This window comes from Gracilinanus agilis, chromosome 4 (genome assembly GCF_016433145.1).
Source record: "Gracilinanus agilis isolate LMUSP501 chromosome 4, AgileGrace, whole genome shotgun sequence".
NCBI classification, from domain to species: domain Eukaryota; kingdom Metazoa; phylum Chordata; class Mammalia; order Didelphimorphia; family Didelphidae; genus Gracilinanus; species Gracilinanus agilis.
In genome coordinates, this window is record NC_058133.1 from 413,381,103 (window position 1) to 413,400,196 (window position 19,094).

At 38.9% G+C, this 19,094-nt stretch overlaps 2 protein-coding genes across 2 annotated transcripts in view; one reads left to right on the forward strand and one right to left on the reverse strand.

The window, feature by feature from the left end:
* Positions 1-2,743: 2,743 nt before the first annotated feature.
* LOC123243668 (glyceraldehyde-3-phosphate dehydrogenase-like) lies at positions 2,744-4,012 on the reverse strand. The gene has a single exon (XM_044671703.1). It carries the CDS (start codon positions 3,954-3,956, stop codon positions 2,958-2,960), a length of 999 nt encoding a protein of 332 aa, XP_044527638.1. The 5' UTR covers positions 3,957-4,012; the 3' UTR covers positions 2,744-2,957.
* A 14,632-nt stretch (positions 4,013-18,644) lies between these two features.
* Positions 18,645-19,094, forward strand: part of CCDC170 (coiled-coil domain containing 170) — a 117,154-nt gene continuing 116,704 nt past the window's right edge. The window contains 2 exon segments of the mRNA XM_044674854.1: positions 18,645-18,671; positions 18,674-18,895. Coding sequence (XP_044530789.1) covers positions 18,645-18,671; positions 18,674-18,895 — 249 coding nt within the window.

Consider the following 19,094-nt stretch of genomic DNA (forward strand, 5'->3'; position numbering starts at 1 on the left):
AAAAAACAATAAATCAAGCCCTGCTTTGTGATTTGATTGTTTTTGAGGCATAAATATTCACATTGAAAATTTAACTAGCAATTGGTGAATCTGTTTGAGTTGACTCTAGTATATTCCTGGATATAATCTATATAAACAAAAGCTCTTTGCTGGAGGGGGGGGGTAGTCCTCAATTTTTTAAGAGTACAAAAGTGTCCTGAGACCCAAAAGTCTGAAAATTTGTTTTAGGGAATTTCTCAGTGTTACTCAGACATTAAGTATACAGAGTCACATAACCCTTGGGATAGTAAGTGGCCTACTAGGCTTAGAGTCAGGAAATAGGAAGTTCAAATTCAATTGCAGACACTTATTAGCTGAGTGATTCTGGTTAAGTCATTTATCTTCTACCTCAGTTTCTTCATCTGTAAAATGGGGATAATAACAGCACTTACCTTGCAAGGTTGGTGTGAGGATCAAATGAGATAATAATTGTAAAGTGTTTATAGTTCAGTGCCTGGCACATGGTTAGTGTTATATAAATGTTAACTATTATTATAATTATAACTAGGTGTCAGAGCTAGAGTTTTAACCTATATCTTCCTGGTTTTGTTGTTACAATTTTTTCACATAATCATTAATCATTTCAATGATTGTTCTTTGACCCACTCACTTATGATTTCATTTAGAAATTTTCATTTGAATAGGTGTCTATCCTTTTTTTTCATGATTAGGAATCCTGATATTCCTTTATCCAAGGTGTCTATTTTTTATGATCCTTGAACTAATAACTTTTTTATTGCATTATGGTCTATAAAGGATGAAGTAAATGTTTCTACTCTTTACATTTGTTTGGAATATCTCTGTGCCCTAATACATAGCTGATTTTTATAAAAGTTCCAAATGGTCCTAAGAAATATATAGATATTTTTTTGCTGCCCATTTAAAAGATGACCTAAGTAATTGTAGTTTGTAGTTTTAAATTTTTAATTGTAGTTTTTAATGACTAATTGTAGTTTCTCCAGCTTTTTGTTTAGTTCCACATTTTCTGTTTAATCTTTCTGTTAGACTTATCTAAAACCAAGAGACGGATATTGAAGTCTCTCTTCAGTGTTGTGTTACTCTCTAGGTCTTCCTTTATGAATTTACATTAAGGAACCTATATGTTTATTACTAATATTAGTTGTCTGTGGTTCCTTTCCACATAATGCAATTTTCTTCTTTAAATTTTCTGAATGTTTCCTTTCATTTTGTCACATGGCATGATTTCAACTAAAAAAAAATTCACCTGATATATAGTAAAAAAAAAATTCACTTTATAAATGCTTGTTTCCTTCATTCCTTTTACCCATACCATGTGTTTGGTCTGCTTCTTCTTTCTCTATTGTGTTCATCCTTTCCTGATTTTATGTGAAAGAGTATTGGAGACAAATAGATCTGGGTATGACTGTGTCAACTTTGAAAGAGCACAAGAGACATGTGAAGTACAGCAACCGGAGTCTGCAGCAATTATCTTTGAGGAGCAACTGCTTGACACAGTCTAGTAATGAATGGACTGAGCAGCCGACACACTTGTGTTATGCAAGCAAGAGAGTATCTTCTCCAATGGCTCTATGACCACCAAAAGTGAGCTTGGCAATGGGGATGCTTTGAAAACCCATTTTTAAGTTTGAATTAACTTTTTAGGGACCTAGGTAGTAGAGGGGAGTGGGCTCTCAGTTTTGGAGGATTTTGGTCATACTCAACATCTATATCTTTTCAATAATTATCCTTTTGTAAAAACTACTTGTTGATAATTCATTATCAGTGGTACAAAGGGGATATCAAGTAGCCAAATAATATTGGAAGAATAATTATTAATGAGAAGATTTGGGGAAAATATTAACTGATGATTGATATTGGGAGGAATATATGCAATGAGAGCTTTTGAATGATAGTAGTGGAGTGATACTTCATAACTCCTCAGGGTCTACCCCTAAAATTCTGAGAGGAAGAAGTAACATTGTTTTGGAGTTCTAAACTGCAAATGGAGCTGAGGTTGGGAGATTGAGTCCAAAGCTTGTAATATGTTACATTGTCATAACTGCAGTCCAAATGCTTTATGGAGAGGAATCTGGGTCTGAGATGACAGATTACAAATCTAGAAACCTTATAAAAGTTTCTAAATAAACATTTTGCATTTGTTCCTAGTCCTGGCTGTTCTATACAAGTAAACTGAACTCCCCTCAAGCATAGCCTGTGTACATCAGTCATAATCAAATACTTCAAGAAAGTTAAAATTTCTCTTGGGAACTGTCAAAATTTTGTTGCATTCAGCTACAGAAGAGTAAGGACAGTGTTTATAAATAAGATGAACTCTCCACTATTCTAAACAGGGCATTTCTCAGTTATTAATCATAATAATTTTTATCTTTAGCTAGATTTTTTATCTGACAGGTTGTCTAGTTTAGATTTTGAAAGAAAAAAAATTTCCAGGTGGTATTGAAAGATTAAGTGATTATACTAGATCACTGACTTGTAAATTTTACTTTTCTCAAGCGCAAACAAGCCCGGAAGAAATCCCTTTTGAAAACAAGTCCTTTACTTTGATTGAAAGTAGATGTCACTGGATTCCCCTAACTATTGAATATATATCTATGGATTTTTGGGTTAGAACCCCCATTGTCTCTTATTTTGCTTTTTGTAGCAGGAACCCTAGATGTTTTTTAGGTTTGGTGACTTTAATTACTATTTACTCCATACAAATACTTGTGATCAGAGACAGTAATTTTTTTTTTTTTGCACTGAACGTGATGACTTTATTGATGGTACACAAGATAGGACTATGCTCCTCCCCCCACTACAGGGGTGCCTGGGGCAGGGATGTGAAGAGGGCATGGGATCCCCAGCACAGGGACATAGGTTATTATGGATGTGGGCTCCCCAGTGGTGGAACTACTCTTTTTTTGGCTGGGGATGAAGATCCATCATGGCTTTCCACTTTACTCCTTGGTGGCCATGTACTTCATGAGGTCTACTACACGGTGGCTGTAACCGTACTCGTCATACCAAGAAATGAGCTTGACAAAATGGTCGTTGAGGGCAATGCCAGCGCCAGCATCGAAGGTAGAAGAGTGGGTGTCGCTGTTAAAGTCACAGGATACTACCTGGTCCTCTGTGTAGCCCAAGATGCCCTTTAAGTTCCCCTCTGCAGCTTGCTTCACCACCTTCTTAATATCGTCATATTTGGCAGCTTTCTCCAGGCGGCAGGTCAGATCCACCACAGACACATTGGGAGTAGGAACACGGAAGGCCATGCCTGTGAGCTTCCCGTTCAGCTCAGGTATGACCTTGCCCACAGCCTTGGCGGCACCCGTGGAAGCAGGGATGATATTCTGGGCAGCCCCACGCCCATCCCGCCACAGCTTGCCAGAGGGGCCATCTACTGTCTTCTGGGTAGCAGTAATGGCATGGACTGTGGTCATGAGTCCTTCCACAATGCCAAAGTTGTCATGAATGACCTTGGCCAAGGGGGCCAAGCAGTTGGTAGTGCAGGAGGCATTACTGACGATCTTGAGGGAATTGTCGTATTTCTCATGGTTCACCCCCATCACGAACATTGGGGCATCAGCAGAAGGGGCAGAGATAATGACTCGCTTGGCTCCACCCTTCAAGTGAGCCCCGGCCTTTTCCATGGTGGTAAAGACGCCAGTGGATTCCACAACGTACTCGGCTCCAGCATCTCCCCATTTAATGTTAGCGGGATCCCGCTCCTGGAAAATGGTAATGGGTTTTCCGTTGATCACCAGCTTTCCATTCTCTGCCTTTACAGTGCCCTTGAACTTGCCATGGGTGGAATCATACTGGAACATGTAAACCATGTAGGAGAGGTCAATGAAGGGGTCATTGATGGCCACAATTTCTATGTCTTTGCAGCTGAATGTTGCCCTGGTCACCAGGCGTCCAATACGGCCAAATCCGTTGACTCCGACCTTCACCATCTTGTCTAAAGGATGCGACTGCAGCAGAGGATTCTGGCAGCGAGCTTGGGTGTAGAGCTGAGAGCCAGAGACAGTAATTTTTTAAGCTTCTCACTGTCCAATATCCAACATGATGTCTTGTATATGACATTTCCTAATACATGAATGTTGAATTAGATAATGTTTCTTGAGCAACATTAATAGAATAACCCTGGATTTATAGAGTCAGTGGACCTAAGATTCAAATTCTGGGTTTCTATGTTACTTAGAATGTTACCTAAAGTTTCTGGGTCTTCTTCCTCACTTATAAAATGAGAGTGCTGTATATAACTTTAACAGTTTCTTTTAGTCTAAATGCATGAGCAAATGATATTAGAAAAGCTAACCTGATTGAGTCCTACAATCTTGTAATATTTAGTTCCTTTTTTGCACTGCTTGTTTAAAAAGTGAGAGCTAAAGTTAAACACTACAGCTAAAACAACATATTGATGTTGATTTATTAATTTCTGACAACTGGTCTAATGAAATTGAAACATTGGGTATTTTTACATGTAGAATTTTGTTAAATTTGTTTTGTTTTTAACCATTTCATAATTTTTAGCATTTATATGTATAAACGTAACCAATTTGTAACAGTTAACATTTATTTGAGTACCCATTTATTGTAAAACATTGTGTTAATATAATCCCCAAGAAGTTATGGGGGCAGCTAGGTATCTTAGTGGATTGAGAACCAGGCCTAGAGATGGGAGGTCCTAGGTTCAAATCTGGCCTCAGACATTTCCCAACTCTGTGACCCTGGGCAAGTCACTTGACCCCCATTGCCTACCTTTACCACTCTTCTGCCTTGGAGCCAATACACAGTATTGACTCCAAGACGGAAGGTAAGGGTTAAAAAAATAAAAAAAAGAACTTAAGGAAATCTAAGACTGAAAGATATACAAAATTGACATTCAATTTAGTTTAGATCTAAGTCTTAGAATAGCACTTAACCGAAACAATTAAAATCTTAAACTTATGAAGTATGGCAACTTCTGAAGTCATGTGAGCATGTTGTAGATAAATTAAAAGGTAGGGTAAAAGATTAGGTATTATTAGGAAGCTTATCGAACAAGGCTGGGGAATTCTAAATGGAATGAGGAAGCAGGAAGTGGCTCTCTCTCCTGAGATGGACTCCATGTTGGCTGAGTGAAAGTGGTTGCTGACCAACTGACTCAGCAGGAGACCACAGAGAAAGTGGAGTTTGTATCCTGGTATCCTGAAGGAAGAAAATCATCTGTATGAGGGAAGTTAGGTTGAGAATGTCAAACTTGACCTGGGCTGCTGGTCAGCTCAGGCTGGTTTAACTCCCTAACCTTACCCATCTTAAGGATTACTGGCTGAGGACCTGGGAGAGCTGTATCATCACTGGATTTGGACGGGACTCAGCAGTGAGGATCTCACTTCCATCCCTGATAGTCCAGCTGTGCCTTGATATAGCCTTTAGCTTAGTGTAGATAAGTTCGTTCCCTGACCCAGAGACTTGCCCATAGATTGTTAGAATTGACATCCCTTTCCCTTCCTTCAAAACCAATGTTTATCTAATTAAACCTGTCTTTATAAATCTTTGGTCCCAATCTACTCACTTGTTAGTTTCACAGACTCCCAGGCTAGGTGGATCTGTGGTGGCAGTTGACATCAACTGCCAAACCATAATCTCCCATTCCTTGTTCTTTGGAGAGGTTTGTGTTTTCCCAGTTTGTTAGTCTGGTCTGTTATCCCTTTCCAGTCAGTTCTCCTTCTCCCCTTTCTCTAAACCCATTAATATTTAAGATACCCACAGTGTTACCTCCTTTGTCCTCACCCTGACTGGAGTAGTTGATTTTAGCAACTCAACATCTATGGATAATTTTGACCACAAGTCCTTAGGTATATCCTCAGGTATTGGATAGATTGTACCTAAGTCATCTTCTGTACTGTTGGAATCTGAGAAAAGCAATGGAAAAGCTTTCAAAGATTCCTTGGGGAGATGTAAAGAAATATCACCAGACTCAGTACATTGGATAGTAGCCCTTAATTTACACAGCAAATCCTTGCCTAAAAGATTCATGGGACATCCTGGCATATAAAGGAAAGCATGCTCCATGGAAAGGGGTCCAAGAGTTATCATTTTTGGTTGTAATTTAGCTACTTTCTGAGTTTTGCCTGCAGCACCAACCACATCCATTGTACCAACAGCTCTACAATTTTCAGAAAAACTTTGCAAAACTGATTTACTCACTCCTGTATCAATAAGAAGATCATAAATCTGGTCTCCAATAGTCACAGACACATGTGGCTCTGTGCTATTGGGAGATTGAAAAATTTCCAACACAGGAGCTAAAACAATAACATTGGAACAAAGCTCCATTGTTTCCTGTCCATCCAACTTAACATGGTCTTGAATTACAGAATTTTCCCAGGATTTTACACCTTTGGTCCTTTTCACCTCTATTCTGGTATCATTGTTCTTATTTACAATCAGATTATCCTTAATTAAATCACAATTTTCATTATTCTTAATTACACAATTACTAGAACTTCCAACACCATTTACACCACTATTTTTCTTTTTCTCACACTTATTTACAACACTAATCAAATTATTATCAACACCAAATAAACCATTGTCAATTGTAATCAAATTATTACAAACACTAGTTAAATCACTACTACCAGTGGGTAAATTACTATTAACATTAGTTAAATTACAATTTACACCATTACCAGTATTTAATTCAGATAATTTAGCACTAACACCAAATTATCATTAATTCTCTTTAAATTAATCATTTACATTGATTAAACTATCATTAATTCCATTCAAATTATCATTAACATTGATTGAATTATCACCACTAATTTTTTTTTATTTTAAACATTTATTAATATTCATTTTTAACCTGTTCACATGCTTCATACCACTACTTTACCCTTCCTCCCCCGTTCTCCCCCCACCCATGGCTGACCCACATTTCCACTGGTTGTAACGTGACCTTGTTCAGGGCCTATTTCCATATTGTTGTTAGTTGCATTGATGTGGTTGTTTCGAATCAAAATCCCCAATCATGTCCGCCTCAACCCATGCTTTCAAGCCTTTGTTTTTCTTATATGTTTCCTCTCCTGCAGTCCTTCCTCTGAATGTGGGTAGCATCTTTACCATAAATCCCTCAGAGCTGTCCTGGGTCATTGCATTGCTGCTGGTACAGAGGTCCATTACATTCGATTTTACCACAGTATATCAGTCTCTGTGTACAATGTTCTTCTGGCTCTGCTCCTTTCACTCTGCTTCACTTCCTGGAGGTCTCTCCAGTTCACCTGGAACTCCTCCAGTTTATTATTCCGTTGAGCACAATAGTATTCCATCACCAGCATATACCACAATTTGTTCAGCCATTCCCCAATTGAGGGGCATCCCCTCATTTTCCAGTTTTTTGCCACTACAAAAAGCGCAGCTATAAATATTTTCGTACAAGTCTGTTTGTCTATGATCTCTTTGGGGTACAAACCCAGCAATGGTATGGCTGGATCAAAGGGCAGGCATTCTTTTATAGCCCTTTGAGCATAGTTCCAAATTGCCAGCCAGAATGGTTGGATCAGTTCACAACTCCACCAGCAATGCATTAATGTCCCAATTTTGCCACATCCCCTCCAGCATTCATTACTCTCCCCTTCTTTCATTTTAGCCAATCTGCTAGGTGTGAGGTGATACCTCAGAGTTGTTTTGATTTGCATTTCTCTAATTATTAGAGATTTAGAACACTTTCTCATGTGCTTATTGATACTTTTGATTTCTTTACCTGTGAATTGCCTATTCATGTCTCTTGCCCATTTTTCAATTGGGGAATGGCTTGATTTTTTATACAATTGATTTAACTTCTTATATATTTGAGTAATTAGACCCCTGTCAGAGTTTTTTGTTATAAAGATTTTTTTCCCAATTTGTTGTTTCCCTTCTGATTTTGACTACATTATTTTTGTTTGTACAAAAGCTTTTTAGCTTGATATAATCAAAATCATTTAATTTACATTTTGTAATTTTCTCTAACTCTTGCTTGGTTTTAAAATCTTTCCTTTCCCAGAGATCTGATAGGTATACTATTTTGTGTTCACTTAACTTATTTATAGTTTCCCTCTTTATATTCAGGTCATTCACCCACTCTGAACTGCTCAAACTGACTCACAAGAGCCAATTGTTGAATTATTAGTTCAAGTATTTATATCTCAGAAATTGACAAATTGTGCTAATCAGCCATGTGTCATTTAAAAATATTCTAAGCCCTGGGAGACTATGTCTCCCAGGACTCTCTGCTACAACTTCCCTTCACACCTCCCACTTCTTTTGTGGGAGGTATTGGAGAAAGTAAAAAGGAGAAAGTTTTGTTGCCTTTCCCCCCTCCGACCCTGGAAAGGCTCTCTCTCTCTCTCAGCTCTGTACCCTGGAGGCTCTCAACCCTAGAGAAGTGCCTACTGGAGGAGATCCTTTCCCCCTACCTAACTTTTCCCTTTCCTAACTAAATAAAAAACTAGCTATTTTACAATGAGTGATACCTGATCTTTATTGAGCTCAGGTCAATTTCCCCTACTGAGGCTGGGGGCTACTGGCTGGGCTACCTTTCTTCCCTTCCTCTTGCTTTCCCTTCCTTTCCCTTCCTTCTCCTATCCTACCTTCCTCCCTCCTATCACCCATCTCACAATACTTGGCGACCAGATTGGACCTGAACCTGTCTGCCTGCCTACCAGCCTTACTGCATACTGGTAAATAAAAAAATTTCCAGCCCAAAAGGGGTGTGGGTGGGCTTCTCCTACTAAACCCCTGCTAAGCTCCTCTGCCTCAGCAGGGCTTGCCGGGCTAACTCAGCAGGGGGTCTGGAAAAACCCTGGTCCCTCTCTGACTTCCACCCACCCCAGCCTAATTCTCAAAACTCCCTACTACCTCCTACCTTACCTATCTACTTCCAATCTCTCCCTCTGGAGTTATTTTGCCTTTTTAAAAGGCAATAATAAAAATCCCCAAATAAATGAAACTCCACTTACCTTGATTTTTCAGCTGGGAGGGCTTCCATTACACCTGCTTTGTTCATTTTGGCTTTAACTCCACCCCTTCCCACCCCCACCAGCCCTAGTCCCAGCCCTAATTCTCCTCCCCCGTAGTACTGAATCTTGGTCACTAGAGGCCAGTACTGAGCACTCAGTGTGTTCCCCCATCCCTTTTTTCTGCTAAGCTGCAGTGCTGCCTTTCTGCCACTGGAGAGCAGCACTAATAATACATAATATATAGCAAAACCAAACAAATAAATAAAAAAAATTTTTTTTGCAGCTAAACCTAAATAAATAAATATACCCCCCCCAAATAAATAAATAATTGGGGCTAGCTGACTAAATAAATAAATCAATAGAAGCCACTCAATATGAACGCTTCTATACAAGAGAGCCTTTTGGCTTTTGCCAAATTGGAAACCTTTATGGTTTCCGAATGCCTCCTCCTTTTGATGCTGCTGGGAATTTTTCTTTTTTTATTTTCCAATAAAATGCAAAAGGCTTCAAATAGGAAACTTCAGGTCCAGATCTAAGCAGTACAAACCCAATTGGACAATTTCAAATACACTATGCATGGTGCAGTAGAAAAGGAGGATTTGAAAATTTGTAAGGTATAGAGGTCCAGCTCTATATCAACAGGGATTTTGAATGCCTTTTTGTGGTGTTGGTCAATAAGAACAAAACAGAAAATTGAGAACAGCTAGACTAATGGTTAGCCCATAGCTGCTCCAACTTGCCATGGAGCTTCAAGATTAATATATACAGAATTAAAAACCTATCTCACACAAAAGTACAAAGAAGTTTTGCAGCTGCACAGATATGCCAAGGTTACAGAATTAAGTCATGATCAACATATGACTTTACAAAGCACAATAGAATTATAGTTTGCACAGTTATTCAAGGTAAAAGGTTACTTCATAAAGATTAAGCCTGAAATAGAACAAGATTCAAGGTTAGGAATGAGCCTCATTATTATCTGAAAGCTATTTCTGGGAAAAAATTTCTATATTTTAAAGATATCCTTTAATGAATGGGTCTTTAACTTTATTGGGAGGAATGCACCTGACTGGATCAGGGATTGTCTGACTTTGCCTGGTTTTGACCTTGGGCAGTCTGGAAACAATTTCACAGCCCAGGCAGCTTTTTTTCTTATTTTCGTCTTAGAGAAAAACTTTTAACTCCTTAACTGCTGGTTTACTATACGACACTTAGGCTTTTTACAAAACTTAAGGCTATCCTAAAAACTAAATTAATATGCTTTCAATAATGAAGAGGAGCCATCGAGAGAGGTCTGGTTTTTTATCTCAGATATGCCATCCATCACCTGACTCAAATCTTTCAGGTCAAAGTATGACCCTGTCAGCTACATTAACTTTGATGGGATCTAGATAAAAATGCTTATTATAGACTCTATTTCTCTCAATGGCTTTCCACAGCAAGGCAGTTTCCAAAATACTGAAGGAGGAAAGTCCTATTTCTCCTATTTCCCCTGCAATAGAGTCAGAGACAGATGTAACAAAACTCCTCTCTCATCTTGTGCATCTCCTGGCCAACCCTCCCTCCTCTCCTCCTTCTCCTAATACTCCTGTCCCTTCTGCCAACCCATAACCAACCCTAACCGAGACCATACCAGTTCCTAACCATGCCAAGGTAAGCACACAAACACCTTAAAAGACCTGTTCTGCCATGGTAAGCACCAAAATGACTCAAAAGAAACCAAAACCATGCTATGATTCTGATTCATATGATTTATAGTATATAGAGAGGGGGTCATATAGTTTTTTCAAGCTTTGGCTGAGTCTGAAATCAGTTAGGGGTTTGGAATCTTGAGGAAAAGTTCAGTTGGTTTGGGTCTCCCGTGGAGGGAGGTTGTCTGACCAGCTGAGCTGCCTCCTTACCTATCTGTAGAATTGAAATTTAGCCTAGCTTTGAAATATTTATTTAAGAAATTGTTATTTTGGATAAACCCTTTATATCTTCCTTCCCTATATTATTTTCTACCTCCCCTCCCTTACCTTATATGTCTGTGGAGTTAATAAGGAGAGTGATTAGACAGGAGTTCAAATTCATGAAGGGTTAACTATAATTGATAATATTAGACATAAAGAAACTAGTCAGTCATCATTTATTCCCTTTGGATATCAAGAGCACTTTGTAAGCTTGAGTTAAAGGCAGGTCCTTACTCAGACTCTATCTCTGCCTCCCTTCCCCCACCTGAGGTTCCTGAGACAACTGTTAGGGCTTCCTTAATTCACTTTCCTGTCAGATCATCCTTTTGAATATAATAAATCCTTTTGTGTTTCAAGAGACCTATTAGTATAATTTGTCAGTTAGTTATTAAGAGAGGGAAGAAGAGGGAAAGAACTAACATACTCTGGGCTTGAAGGGAAGTCGGGATATCCATCTTGAAGGAAGGTGTAACTTCAAAACAAGTCCCTTCCTATGAAATTAACTAAAGCCTGATTGTTAATTTCAGTTTAGTCTATTTCCCTCAGCCTGTGTTTAAGTCTGAGTCCTTGTCTATAAGCCCAGCATCTTTGCCTGTTAGATTAATTCTCCCTCTCCTGAAGATCTTATTCCTTCAGTGTTATACTCCTGAATTCAGCCCTATTATATCCCGAATCTCCTTATTCCAGCCTACCTATAATCTAGATTTACTATCTTAACAAATCCCTGATAACCTCCTTTCAAAATTCCCTTGTACCACACACCTTTCCTCAAATTATCCCCATTACAGATTCTAATTCCTGTGATGGCCTTTTCCCTCCAAGGGAAGCGTCTACATTAGACTGATCTGGGGATGTGATAAATTTAACACTCCATTCACTCCTCAGGATATCAAAGAATTTAAAAAAGATGTTCCAAATTATAATGACAAACCCATAGCTGTAATGAAATGGATGGAAGACATATTTTTCCATTACAATCCTTCCTATAAGGATGTGGAAAAATTACTCCAGATCTTCCTGACACAGAGAGAAAGAAACAAAATCATCTCTCATGTAAATAAGGCCCGAGGACAAGATGCAGTATACTGGTTACATGAGGATCCTCACTGGAATTATAGTGATCCAGAGGAATATTTGCAGTTAAATAATGCTAGGGCTACAATATTAAAAGCAATGACAGAATGTGCAGAACATCCAGAGAACTGGACCAAATTTGATCGCCTAAAGCAAAATGATGATGAAACTTCCTCTCAATTTATGGACAGGCTTATTGAATCGGGAGGTCAATTTTTGGACTTAGATTTATTGACAGAGCAAGGCATAGGACAAATAAGGTGACAATTTGTAAACAATTCTAGCAGAGTGATTCAGGACTACTTTAAGATACATTTTCCCAAATGGCCAGAAATGGATCTGGACGAATTCAGGAGAATAGCTGTGTATGCCATTAAAGGACATGAAGAGACAAAGGTACGAACTAATGATCTATTGGATACCATACAAAAAGAACTGAAATCATTATGAAATAAAATACAAAAGTAGGAAAGAGGGCATGATGACACTACACCAATACCACTTGCCCCTCTCTGAGAGTCTAATTATCAATCTCCAACCTGCCACTTCTGTAACAAGAAGGGCCACTTCGTAATGATTTGCAGGAATCTGTTCCAGACAATTAGGAATAATAACAACTACAACAATTTCAGGAACAGTAATAACAACAACAATAATAATTATAGAAATAATACTAATTTGAGAAACATTGGTATTGGAATTGCAATTTCAGGACTGATAATCAGGCAGTAACTCACAACAAATGACCCCATAGCAGTATCTTCTAAGTGGAGCTCGTCCACACACTACTCAGGGTGCTTCTGCTCCTCCACGTGGGACAAAAGGAGGTGCCCCTTAAACTCTATTAAACTCTATTGTTTTTGCTGTTTTGTTGCTATTAACCCTTTTGAGTTTTCTCTCCCCCAAATAGCAAGGAAGAAGAAGCAGATTTTACAATATGGTGCTTGTTTACCCCCTTATCTTTATTTGTGCCATCTGGTATTTGACATGTGCCTTTGTGTTGATAATTTGGAAGACTTGTATTTATATATTTGAAAGATTTGAACGTATATTACCTATATTAGGAAACCTGTATTGAATTGACTTGTGATATTTTTGTATTTTCTTAAATGTATTATTGCTTTTATAACTCCATTGTTTTACCTCATTTGCTCTCACATTGTGGATCATGGCTAAGCTAAGAGGAAATGCATCTAAATTCTTAGGTAAGAACCTTTATATTCTACTCCTCCTTAAGTGACATGAATTGCAACTTATATATACATATATATGTATATATGTACATATATATATTTTTTCTTTTTCTCTCATTGTCACTGATTATAGGATATATATATATATATTTGAAATTTTAGCACATTTTAAAAAAATACATGAGCAATTTTTGTATTTGAAGCATGTGTTATCTAGATTGAAAGAGTTTTTGATTATTAGATTAGTGTAGGTTTAGTATATCCATTTGTTCTAACTGTAACTGCCTGCCCCAAAGCCTTAGACTACTGAAACTGCCATTTGTTTTAACTAATATGGTACTTTGCACATATGTCTGATTTGAAGAAATGGAATCAACAAAGGAGCACAGATTTCAAATATACAGAGCACAGATACCCACACAGTGCCAAAGCATCATGTACTTAACCTGACTGATACCAAATGAGCACACAGGTCAAATAGAGAAACTAATCCTACTAGGATTGCTGAGACTTCTATGCCAATAAAAAGGACTTGAACCTAGTGTGAGAATTGAGGTTGCAATGCTTAACATACATTAAGACGTAGGAATCCTTGAATCACATGCCTTGTAAAATTTATATCAAGTACTTAACAATTGGCTGTTCTGACTCCATATTCTATCCCTGAGAAGAAATGACAAAAGAAGAAAAGAAGAAAAGAAGAAATGAAATATCAGACCAATAAATAAGAATCTAGTCCCTTTTTTCCTAACTTTCTTACTATGGTGGTTGACTATGATCCTGGCTGCTAAGTGGGTAAGTGTATGATGTCAGACATGGATTGCTTTGATTGGGCATTATTCCAAGACCTAGTGTGATTTTGTTTTCTCTTATTTAGAATTTTTTCCATATAAAATTTAGGATTGGATGTTTAGAATTTTCATCCAATAGTTATTTGGCTTTTTTGTGCTAATTTTCCTAATGAATTTGATTGGTAGTGATTCATACGCCTCCTGCCTCAGCCATATATCCCTCTGTGATTTCATTGTTTCTTTCTATCCTCCTCAGGGGGGAATGTGTTTTTATTTCATATGGAGAGTTTAAGTTATTTTAGGAAAAGAGATTTACTACCTCCTGGAATCCAGATGGAGATCCCTGTGGAGACCACATGGAGAATGCATACTGATCCAGGAGCCTAAAGAGAGCAACCAGATGTGCAAAATTTTGAACTTTGGGGGGTTTTAAATTCATTTGTTTGGTTTAAAATTCATTTGTCTTGCTAAAATTCAGTCGTTTTGTTAAATTCACCTGTTTTGTTTAAATGCATTTGTTTTATGTATCTATATATTTTGTTGTGAAAGAAGGGGACTGCCCCCGGAATTTTTTTTTTTGTAAAAGAAGCGCCAAGCATTTGATTTCCTTATATTGTAAAAATTGTTACCATTCTCCCCTTGTATTGATGTATATACCCTTTATCTTATTGTAATTGTAAATTCATTTATGTTGGTTATGATCCATTGGGGAGACTGGTCTCCCAAAGGATCACAGAGGGGAATGTGTCGTTTAAAAATATTCTAAGCCCTGGGAGACTATGTCTCCCAAGATTCCCTGCTACAACTTCCCCTGACACCTCCCACTTCCTTTGTGGGAGGTGTCAGAGAAAGTATAAGAGAGAGAGTTTTGGTCCCTTTTTGTACTCTTGACCCTGGAAAGGCTCTCTCTGTCTCTTGGCTTTCTACCCTGGAGGCTCTCAGCCTTAGAGAAGTGCCTACCAGAGGAGATCCTTTTCCCCTACTTAACTTTCCCCTTTCCTAACTAAATAAAACCTAGCTATTCTACAATAAGTGCTACCTGATCTTTATTGAGCTCCGAAGAGTTCAGGTCAATTTCCCCTACTGGGGCTGGCGGCTAAAGGCTGGGCTACCTTCCTTCCCTTCCTCTGGCTTTCCCTTCCTTTCCCTTCCTTCGCCTACCTTCCTCCCTCCTATCACCCACCTCACAGCTACTTAACTTTGTTTACTTTGGTTTCCTCATTTGTTACATTAGCTGCAGAGGGAAATGACAGTCTATTCTAGTATCTTTGCCAAGAAAACCCCAAATGGGTTTTCTTAACATAGAGTTGGACACAACTAAACAACAGTAGCCTCAATCAGATCATTACAAGAACTCATTTATACAACGTTTACCTTTTGCTGATTCTCTAGCATACTTTGTATAGCAAATGTTTCATAATTCTCTTCTTCTAAAATCCTCAGTCCCAATTTCGACCCACTTACTACCAAAATAACCTCATTTCCATCTTGAATGTGATGATGGAAACCATCCAGATTGAGATCCCTCATGCCTTGTCTTTCTAACTGAAATGATGTTTCTATACCCATTCTTTCAACTTTCCAGCTTCAGAAGAAGAAACATCCCTCTTTTTTTCTAAGGTTGATTTTTTTCACTTGTTCTCTAAATCCCATGATCTGCTTCCTTCAGGACTTTACTCTCACAATAAGAGTGTTTTCACACTCAATACCATCTCTCTTTTTTTAAAAATTAAAACCCTTACCTTCCATCTTGGAGTCAATGCTGTGTATTGGCTCCAAGACAGAATGGTAAGGGCTAGGCAATGGGGGTCAAGTGACTTGCCTAGGGTCACATAGCTGGGAAGTGTCTGAGGCCAGATTTGAACCTAGGACCTCCCAGTCTCTAGGCCTGGCTCTCAATCCACTGAGCTACCCAGCTGCCCCCAATACCATCTTTTAATTTCTTATTCTACCTTCACTCTTTTTCCTCGATCTTCAAATTTGCAAGTCTCATATTCTTTTCTTTTTAACCTTTACCTTCTATCTTAGAATTGATACTGTGTATTGGTTCCAAGGCAGAAGAATGGTAAGGGCTAGGCAATAGGGGTTAAGTGACTTGCCCAGGATCACACAGCTAGGAAGTGTCTGAGGTCAGACTTGAACCTAGGACTTCCCATCTCTAGGTCTGGCTCTCAATCTACTGAGCCACTCAGCTGTCCCACAAGTCTCATTCTAAAGGAACTTCCACTGTTTTCAAATATTTGATTAGATAAATGCTAAATATATTTAATGCAAAATTTCTTCCAAGTGTGGTCTTTTTGTTTGTTTAAAGTAATTATTTTCTTTCTTGAAATAATTGTTTCATTTTTTATCTTCTATGTTTGCTACAATTGGAATATTCATGTTTTTAAAAAATGAAATAAAAGATTTTAAAATAAAAAGATTTTAAATGCAACTCTGGCATAATTTGGCATTACTACTTTTCCCTCTAATCCATCTGATTATAGACTAAGGTCACTGTCCTCTCCATCTTTCAACAGCTCTCTTCCACTTGAAGAATCTTGAAGGAACACATCCAGTTGATAACCCTATCCCTCTATCTTGTATTGGCAGTTTTAATGCCCTGTTTGCAAATGACCTTGAAGCATTTGAAACTCTTAACCATTCACAAGGCTGAATGTGATGCTTCATAGAACTGTCCTCAAATAATTTCACATCATTTAAAATATCTCTGTGTGTGTGTGTGTGTGTGTGTGAGCACTGTCTCTTAGGACAGTTTTTAACTTAGTTTTAGGAACTTTTGTTTTCCCCCAGTTGTGTTGGTTATTAAAAATTATCATCTTAATATCATGTTTGCAATGAAAAAATAACCTAAAATATTTTTTACAATATTATAAAATCTGATGTTTCTAAGAAACCTCTGAAGGATTTTCAGATAGGGACTATTTTTAAAAGATAAAGGAAATGAGGGAATATTTCGATTTTGTCTTTTTATGACACATTAAATCCTCTAAGCCATAACAGATCTAATTTATAGAGTTCCCCAATAAGTAGTGATTTTACAGAATTCAGAAGGGTCTGCCACTGAAAAACAAAACAAAACAAAACATATATACATATGTAGAGTATATGTTTAGTACATTTTTTTCTTATTGTATGGTACATTTATCAAGCACTCTTGCAAGAGTAGGTTGCCTGGATTTGAAGCCAAGGACACGGGTTGAAGTTCCAGAAGTATGATTTGGCAAGTCACTTTTTCTAGTCGTGTTTCCTTATCTATAAAAGGAGGGGCCTGTGCTAAGTGGTCTTTAAGGTTCCTTCCAACTGGAAATCTATGGTTCCCTCTTTGATTTAAAACTGGAAGGAAGCCCAGAGATCATCTGGTCTAACTCCTTTTACTTCACAGATGAGGAAAGTGAACATCAGAGATGATGATTTCCTCATAAAGGACTAAGTATCAAGGTTACAATTTGAACTTGCCTCCTTTGAGTTTACAAGACACACTGCTAGACAGCATGCTACGCAAAAATAAACATAGTCTTTAGTCCAAAGCAATTTGCAAATCAAGAGGAGAGATAAGGTAAAGACACAAATAATTAGGATACAAATTAGAAACCAAGAAGTATTAAAGTGCCAGGAGACACTGAAAGGCAAAAAATGAAGGGTTATGGAAGACTTGCTGCACAAGTTAGATCTCTCAGGGTAGCAGGGATTTCAATTGGTTGAGTTGTGAGATCAGGGGAAAGGCATTCCTGTCTAGGAACTGGACTTGTGATTTTCCTGATATTGGGAACTCCATGGTGAGGAAACTGCTTGAGATATATGCGGATATGGGAAAGAGCTAAATGACTTTTGGACAGTAAAATTCAGCTTGGCTAGATCTTAAAGAGTACTTTTTGAGAAAGCAGTGGGAGATTAGGTTGGAGTTAGTTTGGGAGGGCTTTGAATTCAAGAGAAGGAATTTATATCTTATTAGATAGTAGATGAAAAAGAGGCTTATTGGCTGAAAGAGAAAGAGGAGGGATGAGTAAATTGAACTTTCAAGAGGCTCGGGTTAAGTTTCCACCAGGGAGACCAATTAAGAGGTGAGCAAGAAACTGAGGTAGAATCTTCGGATCTTAGCAATTGATGGTCTGGCACGGAAGGGGAGGGGTCAGTGACTGAGCTGGGAGCCAGGTTGGGATCTCTGGGAGGTCGGTGGAGACTTCTCACTCGTACTTTCGAGATGATATGTGCCTGGAACTACATATTTCCCTCATAACTACCATGGGTGGTCAAACGATGATATCATGAACTCTTGGTCAAAGCCTGGAACAACAGTCCGGCCCCTCTTTTCTATGTGCCCTCTTCAGGCTCCCTCCTGGTAAGGGAATAATATTCTCAAAGCCGATCCCTGCGCCACTGTCGTGGTCACTGACCCTTGACTTCTTCAGGTCCTCCTGAGAGGAGTTCACGAGGTTGTTGGTCCCTTTCCCCGGTGGCCACAAGTTCAAAATTACAGGCCTCCAAGCTTATGTTTCCCTGCGTGCATTTCCTCCCGGGGATAATAGACAGGCTCACTTTTCCCGCGAGAATTGACAAATCCGTTCTTCTCCTCTTGGCTCTCCGCTTGTTTATGCGTTGCTAAGGGAGACAGCTCGCTGGTGACAGAATCCTGGCGCTCGGATGCCCTGCCCAGGGCAGATCGCTTGCTGAGCAGCAGCCTGGGTAGAGGTTCGAGTTCGGAACGTGGGTCCGGGTACTTGGAGTGGTGACGTGCGTTCGCGTCTGGGCCAAGCATGAGCAGGGATAGCAATAGCGGCAGCGGCAGCGGCAGCAGCGGGGATAGCTCCCGGCCCCCCTCCACCTGCTCTAGGCTCTACGAGATGACTAGCAACGCAGCCTTTGGTGTCTCCTCTCTCGCAGCTGCGCCCGAGGTATCAGTGATCTCAGTAGGCACTACTGGGTGCAGGTGCTGGTGGAAAATCCAAAAAGGGCAAATGAATATGCCTAGTTGGTCTCCATAGCTTCTTCTTTGTCCGTCTCTCTGTTTCTATCTCCCTCTTCCCCTGTCTTCCTCCTCCTCCTCCTCCTCCTCCTCCTCCTCCTCCTCCTCCTCCTCCTCCTCCTCCTCCT